General features: G+C 43.1%; 1 protein-coding gene across 3 annotated transcripts in view; it reads right to left on the minus strand.

The window, feature by feature from the left end:
* The window catches only part of NTRK2 (neurotrophic receptor tyrosine kinase 2), a 337,321-nt gene that overhangs the window by 52,423 nt on the left and 270,107 nt on the right, over nt 1-14,791 (minus strand). For all 3 annotated transcript variants that reach the window (XM_029919706.1, XM_029919707.1, XM_029919708.1), the window contains one exon: nt 11,514-11,748. In XM_029919706.1, the coding sequence (XP_029775566.1) occupies nt 11,514-11,748 (235 nt within the window). The remainder of the gene's footprint in view (nt 1-11,513; nt 11,749-14,791) is intronic.

Raw genomic sequence — 14,791 nt, forward strand, 5'->3', positions numbered from 1 at the left:
GAAACTAAGATAATTTCCTCTTGCTCAATACTCACTGGAGATGGGGAAAATCTACTTTCTTACTTAAGTAATAATCTTGTGTAGGCAGGAAAACTTTAATTGTAGAAGTATTATGTAAATGTAAGTTATTTAATTAAAAAGGAAAACAAAAAAGCTTTACAGGAAGTAGCTGTTCTAAAGAGGTGGAAGAACTTGTTTTCTTTACTGCAGCTTATAAGTGGTTCACTAATAGATTTTTGGAATGACATATCATCATCAAGAGAGATGGCAACTGTCTTCTACTACTAGGCTAGATGGAGTAACAGAGAAGAGATTTACCTTCTCATTTGAAATAAGTAAAAATTAGCTTAAATGCACCTGAAACAATTATTTTCAAGACACTAGATAGCAGACAATGAAGGACAATGATCCATGAGAGATGAGAAACAAATGTGATTAATCTTAGATTGCTAAGCTTAATTTATTGAAAGAGACAGACGTGGGGAAACCCAGATGGAGCTCAGCAAGCTCCCTAAGTTGAGGAGTTGGTAGCTGGGAGTCTGGGGAGATCAAGGCAGTTAGAGTCGAAAAGACAGAATTCTGGGAAAGGAGAGCTGTACACAGAAAGAACTCTGAAACCCTGCAGAGGATGCCCCTTGAGTATTCAGCTGAGAACATGCACGTGCAGACACTACCACTGGCTGGGGAAGAATTAACCCACAGGATCAGTGGACCCAGTCCCCAGTGCTCACACAGGGTCAGAAACAGTGTTGATTCCTCTGAATGGAGTGAAAACTTCATGATTCATGGGGACTTGGGTAGAGTGCAGTAGATCTTGTCTCAGTAGTAAGGAATTACTAGCTCTAAAGTAAGCATTGATCTAGTCCTGCCTAATCTTAATAGCAACACACAAAGAAATCAAATGGTTTCAAGGCAATATAACCACATTCCAGAACAAATATTTATAGGAATGCAAAAATATCCAGCAACAAACAAGATAACATTCACAATGTCTGGTATCCAATCTGAAATTACCAAGCAAGGGGAGCAGAAAAATATGACCCATCCTTAGGAGAGAAATCAACCAGTGGAAATGGATCCAGGACCGGCACATATGTTAGCACTACAAACAAGTATACTGAAACATTATTATAAATGCACTACATATGTTTGAAAAATTAACTAGAGGCATGGAAGATATAAGAAAAGCCATACTGAAGTTCTAGAAATGAAAACTATAATCCATGATATGAAAAATACACTGTTTGGGAAAAATGGAAAAATAGACATCGAAGAAGAAAAGATTATTGAACTTAAAGATATGGTTATAGAAAATATAGAAAATGAAACAGAGTAAAGAGAATCCAAACACAGGAGAGATTTCAGTGAACCATGAGACAGTTTTAAATGGCTTAATATAAGTCAGATTGGAATTCTTAGGTGGTGAATAAGAGAAAGAGAAGACATATTTGAACAAGTAATGGTCAAAAAATCTCCAAATGGTTTGACAATTATAAGCCCATAAGTCCAAGTTATCCAAATCATCCAGGCATTAGAAACATGAATAAAACTATACGAAGGCACACTATAATCAGATGTCTTGAGACCAGCAATAAAGTGATTATTTTAAAAGCAGTCAGAAAAAAAGGAAACATGGCATACAAAGGAAAAAAGATTTTTCCACTGAGAAAGTCCATAAATTTTATTTTTTAGCAAAGAATATGTGCCACCTCAATTTATTGTTTTCAACAATCTTTAAAGGCAGGAACTCATTGCAAATAAATAAATAAAGGCTATGAGTATGCATGAGGTGAGTATGACATAATTTTCTTAACTCTTCCCAAAGCCATTCACTTTTGCTTCCTTTCATTCTATAGTAGAATCCCACTTTTGTGTAGGTTTTCAGTAACAATCTCTGCAAGTTTCTTCAGCACTTAGTCTTCTTTTCTTAAGTTTATTTATTTTGAGAGAGAGAGAGCGCGAGCAGGAGGGGCAGAGAGAGGTGGAGAGAGAGAGAGAGAGAGAGAGAGAGAGAGAGAGAGAGAGAGAGAGAATACCAAGCAGGCCCCTCCCTATCAGAACAGAGCCAGATGTGGGGCTTGAACTCAAGAACCATGAGATCATGACCCGAGACAAAACCAAGAGTCAGATGCTTAACTGAGCTAGCCAGGCACCCCATTTTCTGTTCAACCATTAGTCTTGCCCCCTTAGTCCATTGGTTGTGACCAACAAAATCAAAACAAGTAGGTGTCTGTGGAGCAGATGTTCTTGGAAAGACATACTTTCTGGAGAGAAGAATGTATGCAAGGAGAAATTATCTGCTTCCTGAAGCCTCTCTGCCTCATTTCTCCACTAAGTTAAGTTTTCATGTGCTTGGAGTAGCTGCCGCCACCTTGCAGCCATGAGGAAAAGACCAAGGCAATAGCAGGTGCCAATCCCCAGCTCTGGCATTGGGCGGCCTGTGAACCAATCAGAAGCCGTCCACATGGAAACCTCTTGTCACATCAATGAAAACAACTCCCTAGGTGCTCTGGCCACAGCTAACAGCATATTGCTACCTTCTGCTAAAATTCATTCCTCACTGATAGAAACCTAAGATTAGAAAAGAGAAATCAGATTTGAATCCTTGCTTATAGAGCCTTAGTCCAATTTTCTTTCCTTTATACCCGCACTCTTTGTTGCCAGCTTTTTAAGGGGCTCTGGTATGAGTAATGAAAAACATGGGATGTCACGGGTGTCAAGAGCTAAAGACTGACTGCTTCAAAAAAGGGGGATGAGGGGAAGAAGGCACCTGGTAAAAACGCCCCTCAGCACTTTGAGGAAAAAGAATCTGGCTGGTCCTTTCAAGCCAATGAGCTATGACCCCCCTTCATTCCCACAGCACCTGACAGTGTATTTAATTTCTGCAGGTAGCACTTCTGTGTACAAAGTGGAAAGGCTAGTGATCCCAGGAAGAAAGGACTCAGAAAACTGAAAAACAAAACCAAGGGAGATTTATTCCATGTCCTGCTAACAGTCTTCACCAGTCTTCACTGAAAACTGAATGGGACCAGAGACCTGGACAAAGAATTTGCAGGCCAACTCTTCTTTGCTGGTCTAGGCCACTTTCCATATCCCTTCTTCAAAGGTCGCATGGCGGAGTGACATATTAAAGGCTCTGAGGAGGTCTGCAGCAAGGAAAATGATTGTATAGCTTAGTGATCACAGATAGCTTTTCCTTGCGAACACCCCCTGACAGCTCATGGACCCAGTCTGAGAGCTGCTACTCTACTATAGGAGTGAGGATTTGGGGATCTGTTGGGCAGGTCTATTTTCATAAGCTGACAAAATGCAATCTGACATGTTTCTTTCTGGCATAAAAACTCTCAGTGGCTCCCTGCTGCCAAAAGGACCAAGGCCAAAGTCTTTGGCATGGCAAACAGGTCTCTGTGAAATCTGATAATAGTCTCAATAGCCTACTCTGTTAGCCTGCATGCAAAGGTTGCATGCAAAAGAGCCCCCATTCCCTGGCCATACACCATGATGTTCATACCGCATCTCCTTTCATTGCTCCCTCCTATGCCAACAATGTCTCCCTCCTCCCTCCCTGGCACGGGTCGTTCTGCTGGAAGAATAATTTAGGGTTCATATCTTACATACCAGCTCAAATGTCACACCTCTGCGAACCCAACTCTGGTTCCCAAAGTAGGCTGGTGGTGTCCTCTTTCCTGTACATGTCTCTTTTACAAGATTTATCACATTATCGCAAGTCTAAGATCTCTTCTGAGTCGCAGCCCATGTGTCTTTTTGGATGCCTTTAGTATCTAGTACAGCATCTAGCACATAGTAGCTGCTTCATACATGAGTGTCAAAAAAAAATGAATGAATGAATGAATGAATGAATGAATGAAATGACACTCACCCAACCTCTTGCAACACCAAAGCATATGTAAAAGGCTTTTAGGACTGCTTGAATACAAATTAAGCCAATTTAGAATCTTGAGATAATTTATGCAAATCTAGTTTAATATAGAATTAGTCTGAACTCAATGTTCTGATTTCTCCCCAACAGACAGTTCCTCTGAACTGTGCTCTCTCTGAGTGTGGTGCAAAGCATAAATTGAAGATGATTTCATAAAATAAACAAGCTCTTAAGTTTCTGGGGCCACTTTAATCAAAGGAAGTCAAATGGGAAAGGTCTATCAGTGGTCCTGTGGAAGTTGGGTAATTGTGTATTATATATTAAGGGGGAAATTAAGAAAATGATGTATGCAAAAAAAGAGTTAATGACACGGAGGATATTCCCTTATCAGGAAGGGACTGTGGTGCCTCTTAAAATGAACAATGTGCCTACGTTACAACATTCTAGGAGGAGTATACCACAGGAATTTTTTTTACTATAGTATAAGCACAAATAAGTTTTAGCCTGGAATTTCTACTGAAAAGAAAATGGCCTGAGATGAGGATATCCCAACATTTACTTCCTGAAGCCAGTGCTCCCAGGCTTAGGGCCAGGCCCATCTACAAATCTGAGTATCTTCTTTATTCTACAGGGCTAAAATGTCGCATTCGTAAAGGCTTTCCCTGACACGTGTCCTGTTCAACAACCATGCATTGACCACCTACTATATGCCATACCCAGTGGCAGTCTCTGTGGTAACAAATATGGGTAAGATTTGTCCTCTCCCTGCTCCCAAAATAGTGAGAAGACATCTATGAACACATTTCCATGATGCAATGTGCTCTATGCTGTAATATTTATCTGTAGATTAGTGAGAATGCATTTATTAGTGAGACACATTTTTTTAAAAACTTGAGTGTGGCTGACACACATTTCAGGTGTAGATAGTGTAATGTATAAACTTGTGAAATCACTAGGCTGTAATGCTTATTTATATTAAGTGTGGAGGTACCAAGGATTTGTGAACAATTATTCTGCTTGGAGGAAGTCAGGGATGAGGTAAAACAGGAATTTCCTCTTAAGAATTAGCAGGTGGGAAACCTGGGTGGCTCACTTGGTTAAGCATCTGACTCTTGATTTCAGCTCAGGTCATGATCTCATGGTTCCTAAGATTGAGCCCTGCATCAGGCTCTTCCCTGACAGGGGGAACCCTGCTTGGGAGTCTCTCTCTCCTTTCTCTTTCTGCCCCTCCCCTGCTCACATGTTCTCTCTCAAAATAAAGAAATAAACATTTTTGAAAAAAAGAATTAGAAGGTATTTACCAGGATGATTCAGTACTGTTCTTCATAAAGGGAATGACATTGGTGTTTTACACTTTAACCACTAAGAACAGTTGTGGAATGAATCAAGATTAATCTATCATTCTATCAATCAATCAATTGATCTATCTAGAAACACTCATATTACACAATACTCCTTAAAAAATAAACACATTATTCTCAAGACCAATGTATGAAAGTTAACTCTTGATTGTTTCCTATGTGTTTGTCTGTTTTTTTTTTTCTTTAAAGAGAGAGAGAGGGCAGGGGAAGGGCAGGGAGATGGAAGCACAGGATCTGAAGCAACAGGGGCTCGAACTCACAAACTGTGAGATCATAGCCTGAGCCAAAGTCAACCAACTGAGCCATCCAGGCACCCTTGTCTGGTTCTTAAGTTACGTAAACCTTCCCTTCACCTCTGTGGCTCAGGACTTTATACCTCAGTTGGTACTGAAGCTCAAATAAGTTCTTGCTACTTGTTACAGCTTTGATTTCAGTACAATCCATCTGCTTTTCTTTCTGCAGTTAATAAACTGGTATTGAGCACCTAAAGATGATTTCTTATATATTGTTGCTGGTATAACCTTATTACTTTACAATTTTGACCATGGCCTTGCTTAGCCAATGTATACTCCTTTGCTTTTTTAAACATCCACCATAAATTAATTTGCCTACTCAGCTTCATTCTTTTTTCTCCTTAAGTGGAAGGTGAAGAAAGGATAGCATTTCTTACCACCTCAACATAAAACTAAACCTCAAAGGGGAACAAGATTTAAAAGCTAGGATTTCATGAAACAATGCTCAACATCACTCATCATCAGGGAAACACAAATCAAAACCACAATGAGATACCACCTCACGTCAGTCAGAGTGGCTAAAATGAACAAATCAAGAGACTATAGATGCTGGTGAGGGTGTGGAGAGACAGGCACCCTCCTACACTGTTGGTGGCAATGTAAACTGGTGCAGGTGCTCTGGAAAACAGTGTGGAGGTTCCTCAAAAAACTATCCATAGAACTCCCTTATGACCCAGCAATAGCACTGCTAGGAATTTACCCAAGGGATACAGAAGTGCTGATGCATAAAAGCACATGTACCCCAATGTTCATAGCAGCACTGTCAACAATAGCCAAAACATGGAAGGAGCCTAAATGTCCATCACCTGATGAATGGATCAAGATGTGGCATATATATATATATATATATATGGAGTATTACATGGCAATAAGAAAGAATGAAATCTGGCCATTTGTAGGAAAGTGGATGGACCTTGAGGGTGTCATGCTAAGTGAAATAAGTCAGGCGGAGAAGGATAGATATCATATGTTTGCACTCATAAATCTAACAGGAGAAAAAGAGAAACCTAATGGAGGACCAGGGGGAGGGGAAGAGGGAAAGAGAGTTGGGGAGAGAGAGGGACACAAAACCTGAGAGACTATTGAATACTGAAAATGAACTGAGGGTTGAAGGGGAGGGGGAGGAGGGAAAAGAGGTGATGGTGATGGAGGAGGGCACTTGTGGGGAAGAGCACTGGGTGTTATATGGAAACCACTTTGACAATAAACTATTAAAAATAAAAGCTAGGATTTCAGCTCTTAGGGCTCTCTACTTACCAAGAGATCACATTCATATTAAGCACATGTTGGACCCAAACAGTGAAAATCACCCAGGTGCACACTAGAAAGTTTCAGTGGATCCTCTGTGGCTCAGTTATGACCAAGCAGAGTGAGCTCCTAGGTCTCTGAAAGGCAGAATGTGACAGAAATCTGGTTCAGATGTTTCCTAAATGCTAGGTTTTGCCAGTGGAGGGAAGGAATAAAAACCAAGTAAAAGACTGGTACTGCAGGCCTGCTAATTAAAACAATTCAGAGGACATAAATGCTAGAGTAATTTTGAACTTGCCATATCAGGCTGGTTTCAATGCAAATGTACTGTTCCGATTTCTCCCTTCATCGGGAGGATATAATTAGCTCAGCTGCAACTGGGTAGAAGCCTTGAGGCAGCCGTTTCCTGGGGCAGCCAGCTCCCCCATGATGGAGGAACAGCTGTCACATGCCTCTCCTGCCATGGACTGCACGGAGCTGTGGCCACCCTACAAGGCTGCTCATAAGCCACCAAGGGCAGAAGGCTCAGGTTGCCAAGGGGATTGGCTCTTGCTTAAAGATAAGGAACATGTGGCTTCTCAACCTAGTTGACTCCAGGACTTAGCACCATTCTTTCAGAGAAGATAACCATGGTCGACACAAAAATCCTTCCCCGTTGCTGTAGAGGAAGAGATGACAACCCCCATTAGGTACAGCAGTTCCTCACCTTGGGGTCTGATGCAGGCTTTGGGAGAGGATAGGAAGTAAATAATGAAGAGAGACGCACTTCAGGTGCTGGCCCATGAGAAACCCAAGCTCTAAAGAAGCACATTTCCCCAGTTACAGTGACAAAGAGGATGAAAAGACACCATGTTGGGAAGGAGACGAATGCAGGGCTTAGGGATGGTCCAACTGGTGGAGAGCCAGAGTGATCTGGGAAACAGCCATTGCAAGATGGCGCTAGATCTCACCTGCAGAAACAGCAACAGCTTCTGCTTGTCCCTTTGACAATCTTGACAGAACAAAACTCACTGATTTGCTTTTGATATTTTAATGAGCAAAAATATTCTACAAATGAGCCCCAGCATAATAAATACTTCCATGGAACCAAAAGGTGTACAAGCATTTGTTTTCCTAGGCTACTATCAAAATTGTCAGGTCTTACATCCATCATCCACTTTCCTACTCCCTCCTCCCCACCCCCAGCTATAGCAAAGGCCAATGTAAGGCTGGCTCTTCTTTCTCATCCTTAGTGGGAAGGATGAAGGCTAAGTGAACATAGAGATCCTGCAGCCACCACTGAGTACTGATCATGGTGGGAAGGGTTGAAGAGGAAGCCACTAGGCTACTTTGGGAATCAGAGTGGGGTTTGCAGAGATGTGACATTTGAGCTGGTATGTAAGATATTAATCCCAAATTGTTCTTCTGGCAAAAGGACCCACACCAGGTGGAGAGGGAGACATTGTTGGCATAGGAGGGAGCAATGAAAGGAGATGGCAGTGTAAACATCATGGTGTGTGGCCAGGGAATGGGGGCTAATAGTCTTTAGCAAATGTGCTTTGAAGGCCACACTTCTTTAACCCCTCCAAGCTCCAAGAACATTAACAAATAATGAAACTAGGACTCATTACCTCCTCCAATCTATTTAGAATATAGTACTTTGGGAAAATGTCTCCTAATGGTGAATTTTCTTTTTAACAAATGTTAACAACATAAGGTAGATGACAAACAACAGTACTTTTATAATGTGTACATAATCCAGACTAACTTCTTATGTTCATAATAATGGTCACAATTTTATTAGTATTTTCCTTTTCAGGATTTTAAAAAAATGTTTTATTTATTTTTGAGAGAGAGAGAGAGACAACAAGAGAGGGGAAGGTCAGAGAGAAAAGGAGACACAGAATCTGAGGACAGGCTCCAGGCTCTGAGCTAGCTGTCAGCACAGAGCCTGATGCAGGGCTCAAACCACTAACCAAGAGATCATGACCTGAGCCGAAGCCAGACGCTTAACTGACTGAGCCACCCAGGCGTCCCAAGCTTTTTTTTTTTTTTTTAACACTTAAGATATAATATATATACCATAATATTGACCTCATTAAGTGCACAATTTAGTATATTTATGAAGATACTAAATCACCACCACCACCATACACTTCTGGAACATTTTCATCACTGCAAAAAGAAACTCCACATCTAGAAGTTACTCTTCATTCTCTATTCTACCAGCCATTGGCAACCACTGATCTACTTTCTGTCTCTTTAGATTTGCCTCTTCTGGACACTTCCTATAAATGGAGTCACATATGTGACCTTTTGAGTCTGGCTTCTTTCATTTACCACAACGGTTACATTTAGTTTCATCTGCGTTACAGCATGAATCAGTACTTTATTCCCTCTTCTTGGCCAATAATATACCATTTTATGGATTGCCACTTATCAGTTGATGGCCACTTAAGTTGTTCCTACTTTTTACCTTTTATGAATAATTCTGCTATGAACATTTATGTACACATTTTGGTGTGAACACATGATTTCAATTCCCTTAGTACATACCTAGGAGTGGAATGATGAGTTAATTGATGAGTCTGTGTTGAACATTTTGAGAAACTGCCAAACCATTGGCCCTTTGCATCCCTACCAGCAGTAGGAAGGCTCTGATTTCTGCACATTCCTGTTAACACTTGTTATTGTCTGTCTTTATTATAGCCATCCTGGTGAGTGTGAAGTGCTATCTCACTGGGGCTCTGATTTACATTTCCCCAGTGACTAATGATGTTGAACATCATTTCATGTGTTTGTATATCTCCTCTGGAGACACTGCTACTTAAAAATTCTGCCAATTTTTTAATTGGGGGCTTTATATCATTACTATTGAGCATTTCTATAGTCTTCTTGTGGTGTATTGTTTCTAGAGGTTGTAGAAGAGGACACTGGACTCCACCTGGCTCCGTCTTGGCTTTGGGAAGGAAGCATGATTTTATCCATTTGGATTATGATAAAGTTGAAAAACATTTATTGAGTACTTATTTTATGTCAAGCATTCTAAGACCTTTACTGACTTATTGCTAATGAGAAAGCTGTTGCTTTGGCCACATGCTTCTCCCTTTGATCCTCATCAGATAAGCAACGCTTTTCTTCAGGGAAGCGCTCATGTGGGTCTTCATCTCTTGAGACCCAGAGATGTCCCCTACTGCTACCTCCCACCAAAGGAGCAGAGCTAACAGTGGAGATGCATCCACTGACAGGTAAAATCTCCTGCCATATTTTAGATATCTCAAACAGACTTGTCATTGCTAGACTCAGAACAAGTGCTTTGAAGCTCCATTTTGAACACTTGAAGTTAAGACCATACTCACGTTTCCTACAAATACACCCAAGAGAATCCTTTTCAATTTGGTTTCCAACCTTCCTTTGCCCCACAGACTGTGGGCAATGTTTCCCAAGGTGACCAAAGGAAGAAACCCCACAAAACAGTCTACAGAAGAATATGCAATTAAGCAATGGATTTATTTTCTTAGACTACTTGTAGTGATATTGGCTTAGCTAAAATACAGAGGCATGAGACATGAGTAAGGCTGTAGAGAAGGGAATGAGAAATAGACAGGGCTTATCAAAAATAAATCATGAAGGGATGAACAAAGGTAAGGAAAGGCATTCTCTCTACCAGTCCTACCTTATTATGAAGCTAGTTGAGTTCTATGTTTTACCTTCTTAGGCTATGTACACATACCACATTTACTCGTCTTCCTTCCTGTTCTCTTTCTCTGCCCTTGAAAATCAGGCAAAACCACAGGAAAAGCAAATTTAAGGTTTGAGGTGGTAGAACACCACTTCACTTTCAGTACCATGACTTCAAGGTTTCCAGAAATGGCCTTTTCTTCTCCTACCAAGATCAAAATCCATCTTTCCAAGGGGACCAATTCCAAGTAATCAGGAGATGTGAATTGTTGTCTATAATTCTAGCCCTTGGTGCTTCTAGAGCCAGAGCCCAGCCAGGACTGGGACTAGTCAGTAGGAGTCAGAACAGAACCTCACCCATCTCATCAAGAAGGCCAGCAGCAAATCCACTTTCCACCAAGATGGCCCTGGGTAGGAACATTCAAGGTCTACCCCACTACAATTTATGTGAACAAGTTCTTCTTTGCCCACACCTCACAGAGGCTCTGTGAGTAATTTCATAGAGTCAAATACAAACCTCAAAACCCTTTAACCACATGCCAGCCAGGAATCCCCCCACGCCCTTGGGCTTCCCTGGCAGAACCATTCATGGCAAGGACTTTTCTCTTAGAGATATCACACACCACCCTGGGGAGCCATGAAAGCCGGAGGATGGGTTTTATGGTCTCAATTGTGTTCCCTCCACATTTGAACCCGTAGTGCCTCCGTATATAGCTGTGTTTGGAGATACAGTCTTTGAAGAGGCGATTAAGTGAAAATGCAGCTGTGGGCATGCCTTCATCTAATCTGAATGGTGTCCTTATAAGATGAGGAAATTTAGACACAGAGAGAGACACCAGGCATGAGCACACAGCAAAAAGACCATATGAGGAAGCAAAGAAAGGCAGTGTCTGTAGGCCAAAGGAGAAAGCAGCCTTATCTTCACGTTGATCTTGGACTTTTAGGCTTTAGAGAAAATAAATGTCTGTTGTTGAAGCCCTTTGTCTCTGGTATTGTGTCACACCACCCCAGCAAACAAATACAAGGGCCTCCCAGGGAAAGAAGACCCTCCTGGTGGGCGCAGCCACTCACCCTGTAGTAGTCAGTGCTGTACACGTCCCGGGACATCCCGAAGTCCCCGATTTTCACCAGGAGGTTCTCGCCGACCAGGCAGTTCCGGGTGGCCAGATCTCGGTGCACAAAGTGCTGGGATGCCAAGTAGACCATGCCCGCAGCTATCTGCTGGGCGATGTGCAGCATCTGGGACTGCGTCAGCTCTGTCGGCGGGTTGCCTTCGGCCATCAGCACGGCGTCAGGCCCATGCGCCCTGCGGAGGACACGGAAGGCGTTACTGGAGCCTCAGCTCTTTCCTCCAGGGGCCCTTTGGTCCCATCAGCTGCTGGGACTCAGGGGCTGCCTGTCTTAGCTAAAAAGCAGGGAAAGACACTTCACCTACAAGTGCACCCCTAAAGCCTTGAAAGCACCCAGGCTTCGTTTTCCAGGGAGTATAGAATTCTTGGGGCCATGTGAACCTGAATGGTTTCCTTCTGAACACACACACAGGTTATGGTTTAGGGGCTCCAGAGCTGGGCTGGGGCCAGGCGCTGGGCTGCAGCCAGACACTGGCCAGAGTCCTTGACCCTGAGAAGCCGTGGAACCAAAAAAAAAAAAAAAAAAAAGAACAAAAATAAAAAATAAGCCAAAACCAAAACATAACGGGAGAGTTGGCCTCCCTTGGATCGACAAGTCATAGGGCCTCAGTGGGAACTCCAGCCCTCCCCTCCCAGCCATATGCTGCAGCCCAGTACCCCCGACCCAGGCCAATGCCTCCAGAGTGAGTCCACCGTGGCCAGAGCTCTGCAGCAGGCGGGGGGTGGGGCGGCACTGTTTCCAAGCTGCCAACGTCTCCCTCAAGCCCAACTGAGCACAATGCCAGGGCACCTTCAGACATCATTCCCTGTACACAAGCCCATCTCCTTCTACCTCCCCTCCCCCACCCTCCAGTTCAGCGTGTGCCCTGGCCACCACATGGAGAGCTTCAGTGAATCACAGCACATCGATTCTTTTACTGGGCCTAGTTTTATCCTTTACACTATGGTGGGTGTGGGTGTGGGCGGGGGGGAGTATGGTATTTTATATCTTCTTTTTCTAATTTTTTCTTTTAGATTATTTACTTACTTTGAGAGAGAGTGCAAGTGGGGAAAAGGCAGAGAGGGAATCCCCAGCAGGCTCCACGTTGTCAGCGCAGAGCCCGATGCAGGGCTCCATCCCATGAACTGTGAGATCATGACCTGAACACGGAGATCAAGAGTTGGATGCTTAACTGCCTGAGCCACCCAGGAGTCCCTATCTTCTTTTTGTTCGGTCTCATACACTTAACCTTTTCTCAGATGTGTGACAACTTAAGGAATCTAAACACTGACATGTGCTTTAGGGAGGGTAGTCCTTACTCCGGAATCCTGCCAAAACCAGTGTTGCTGCCCCTGATGGCCTGAGGGGCTCTGTAAGGCAGAGTAAAGGGTTCCTTTCTTCTAGAAGCTTCTGTGGAGAGGCTTCTCTTTCCCAGAGGCAAATAAGGGAGAAGATTTCCTTCAGGACAGTTGGAAGCACTCAACATAAATATCAAAGATTTTAAGTAGATTTTAAAGTGGATGGGGCTCCTGGGTGGCTCAGGCAGTTTAAGTGCCCAACTTCAGCTCAAGTCATAATCTCATGGTTTGTGAGTTTGAGCCTCACATCAGACAGTGTTCTGAAAGCTGAGAGTCTGGAGCTTGCTTAAGATTCTGTGTCTCCCTCTCTCTCTGTCTTTCCCCCCACTCATACTCTCTCTCAAAAATAAATGAACATTAAAAAAAATTGAGGAGGTGACTGGGTGGCTCAGTTGCTTATGCGTCTAACTTAAGCTCAGGTCATAATCTCATGGTTCATGAGTTTGAGCCCTGCATCAAGCTCTGTGCTGACAGCTCAGAGCCTGGAGCCTATTTCAGATTCTTTGTCTCCCTCTCTCTCAGCCCCTCCCCCACTCATGCCCTGTCTCTTCTGCTCTCTTTCAAAAATAAACATAAAAAGAATTTTTTAAATTTAAAAAATTAAATTTTTTTAATTAAAAAAATTTTTAAATAAATAAAATTAAAAATTAAAAAAAGAATGACCCCTCCTGCAGGGTTCCAGAACAGTATTAGAATTTGCAAATGAAAGAGTCAAAACGATTCCAGAACTCTGCTCCTTCTGTCTCTCCACACTGCCCAGACCCGTCTTGGTCAGATGGTCTCAAACTGGGATGGATGTGCCTCCTTCCTGACTCCAGCCTGCAGTGATTTCCCTTTTCTGGATTTCCAAATCCTCACTCTTGTATTCTCTCAGAACAAGCACTAAAAGGACATCTGAGTGGCTCAGTGGGTTAAGCATTCGACTTAGGCCCAGGCCATAATCTCACAGTTCATGAATTTGAGTCCCGTGTCGGGCTCTGTGCTGACAGCTCAGAGCCTGGAGTCTGCCTCGGATTCTCTGTCTCCCTCTCTCTCTGCCCCTCCCCCTCTCATGCTCTGTCTCTCTCTCCCTCTCTCAAAAATACACATTAAAAAATTAAAAACAAAATAAAAACAACCAAGCACTGGACTAGGGAAGCCTTTGAACTTGTCCAGTCTGTAATTTCCCCATCAGTCGAACATACAAGCGGATATTAGGCTGGGTGGTCCTGCAGGTCCCTCGTATCTCTAAACCATTTCCAGGGAGGAGCTTCCTGTTTTTGTGCAAGCAAGTTCTGGTGCATGTCACCTTCACCCAGCCCCAGCCCCTAGTGCCTCCCGGTGCCCTGAGGAGCAGTGTGAGAAAATGCCCTGGGGCTCTCTTCACCTCACAACCTCTGGGCAAGGCTCAGGGTATCCAAACTGAATTTGAACCCCATCCTAGCACACTAGCTGTGACCTCAGGTGACCTGGAGAGCCGCTCTGGACCATCTCCTCATTCTGTAAAGAGCAGGTACCCACTGCACCCTCCTAAGCTCAATAACACAGGCAGTAACTGAGAGCTTGCTTGGGCTTTCATGGAAAGCCATCTTTAAAGATTGCTCCAAGGGCGTTCTTCCCAGCACCCAAGGGGGTCGGGGAAAGAGGGGACAGTGGAAAAAGTGGGAATGTTCTCTCTTATTACGGAGACAAAGCCCCAACTGTGACTTCAATAGCAGCAGGGAGATCTAGAAGAACACATAAACTATGAGACATCCTGAAATATCCAGAGAATCTAGGCCAGGATGGAATCCCCTTCATGGATTGAAATCAAAGAGTGAAATAACATTGCCGATTTGCCAGAACCTTATTTCAGCCCCAGGAGTCTAGAACCCTCTAAGAATCTAGCCACTGCAAAGTCTC

Source organism: Suricata suricatta, chromosome 13, assembly GCF_006229205.1.
Source record: "Suricata suricatta isolate VVHF042 chromosome 13, meerkat_22Aug2017_6uvM2_HiC, whole genome shotgun sequence".
Classification (NCBI taxonomy): domain Eukaryota; kingdom Metazoa; phylum Chordata; class Mammalia; order Carnivora; family Herpestidae; genus Suricata; species Suricata suricatta.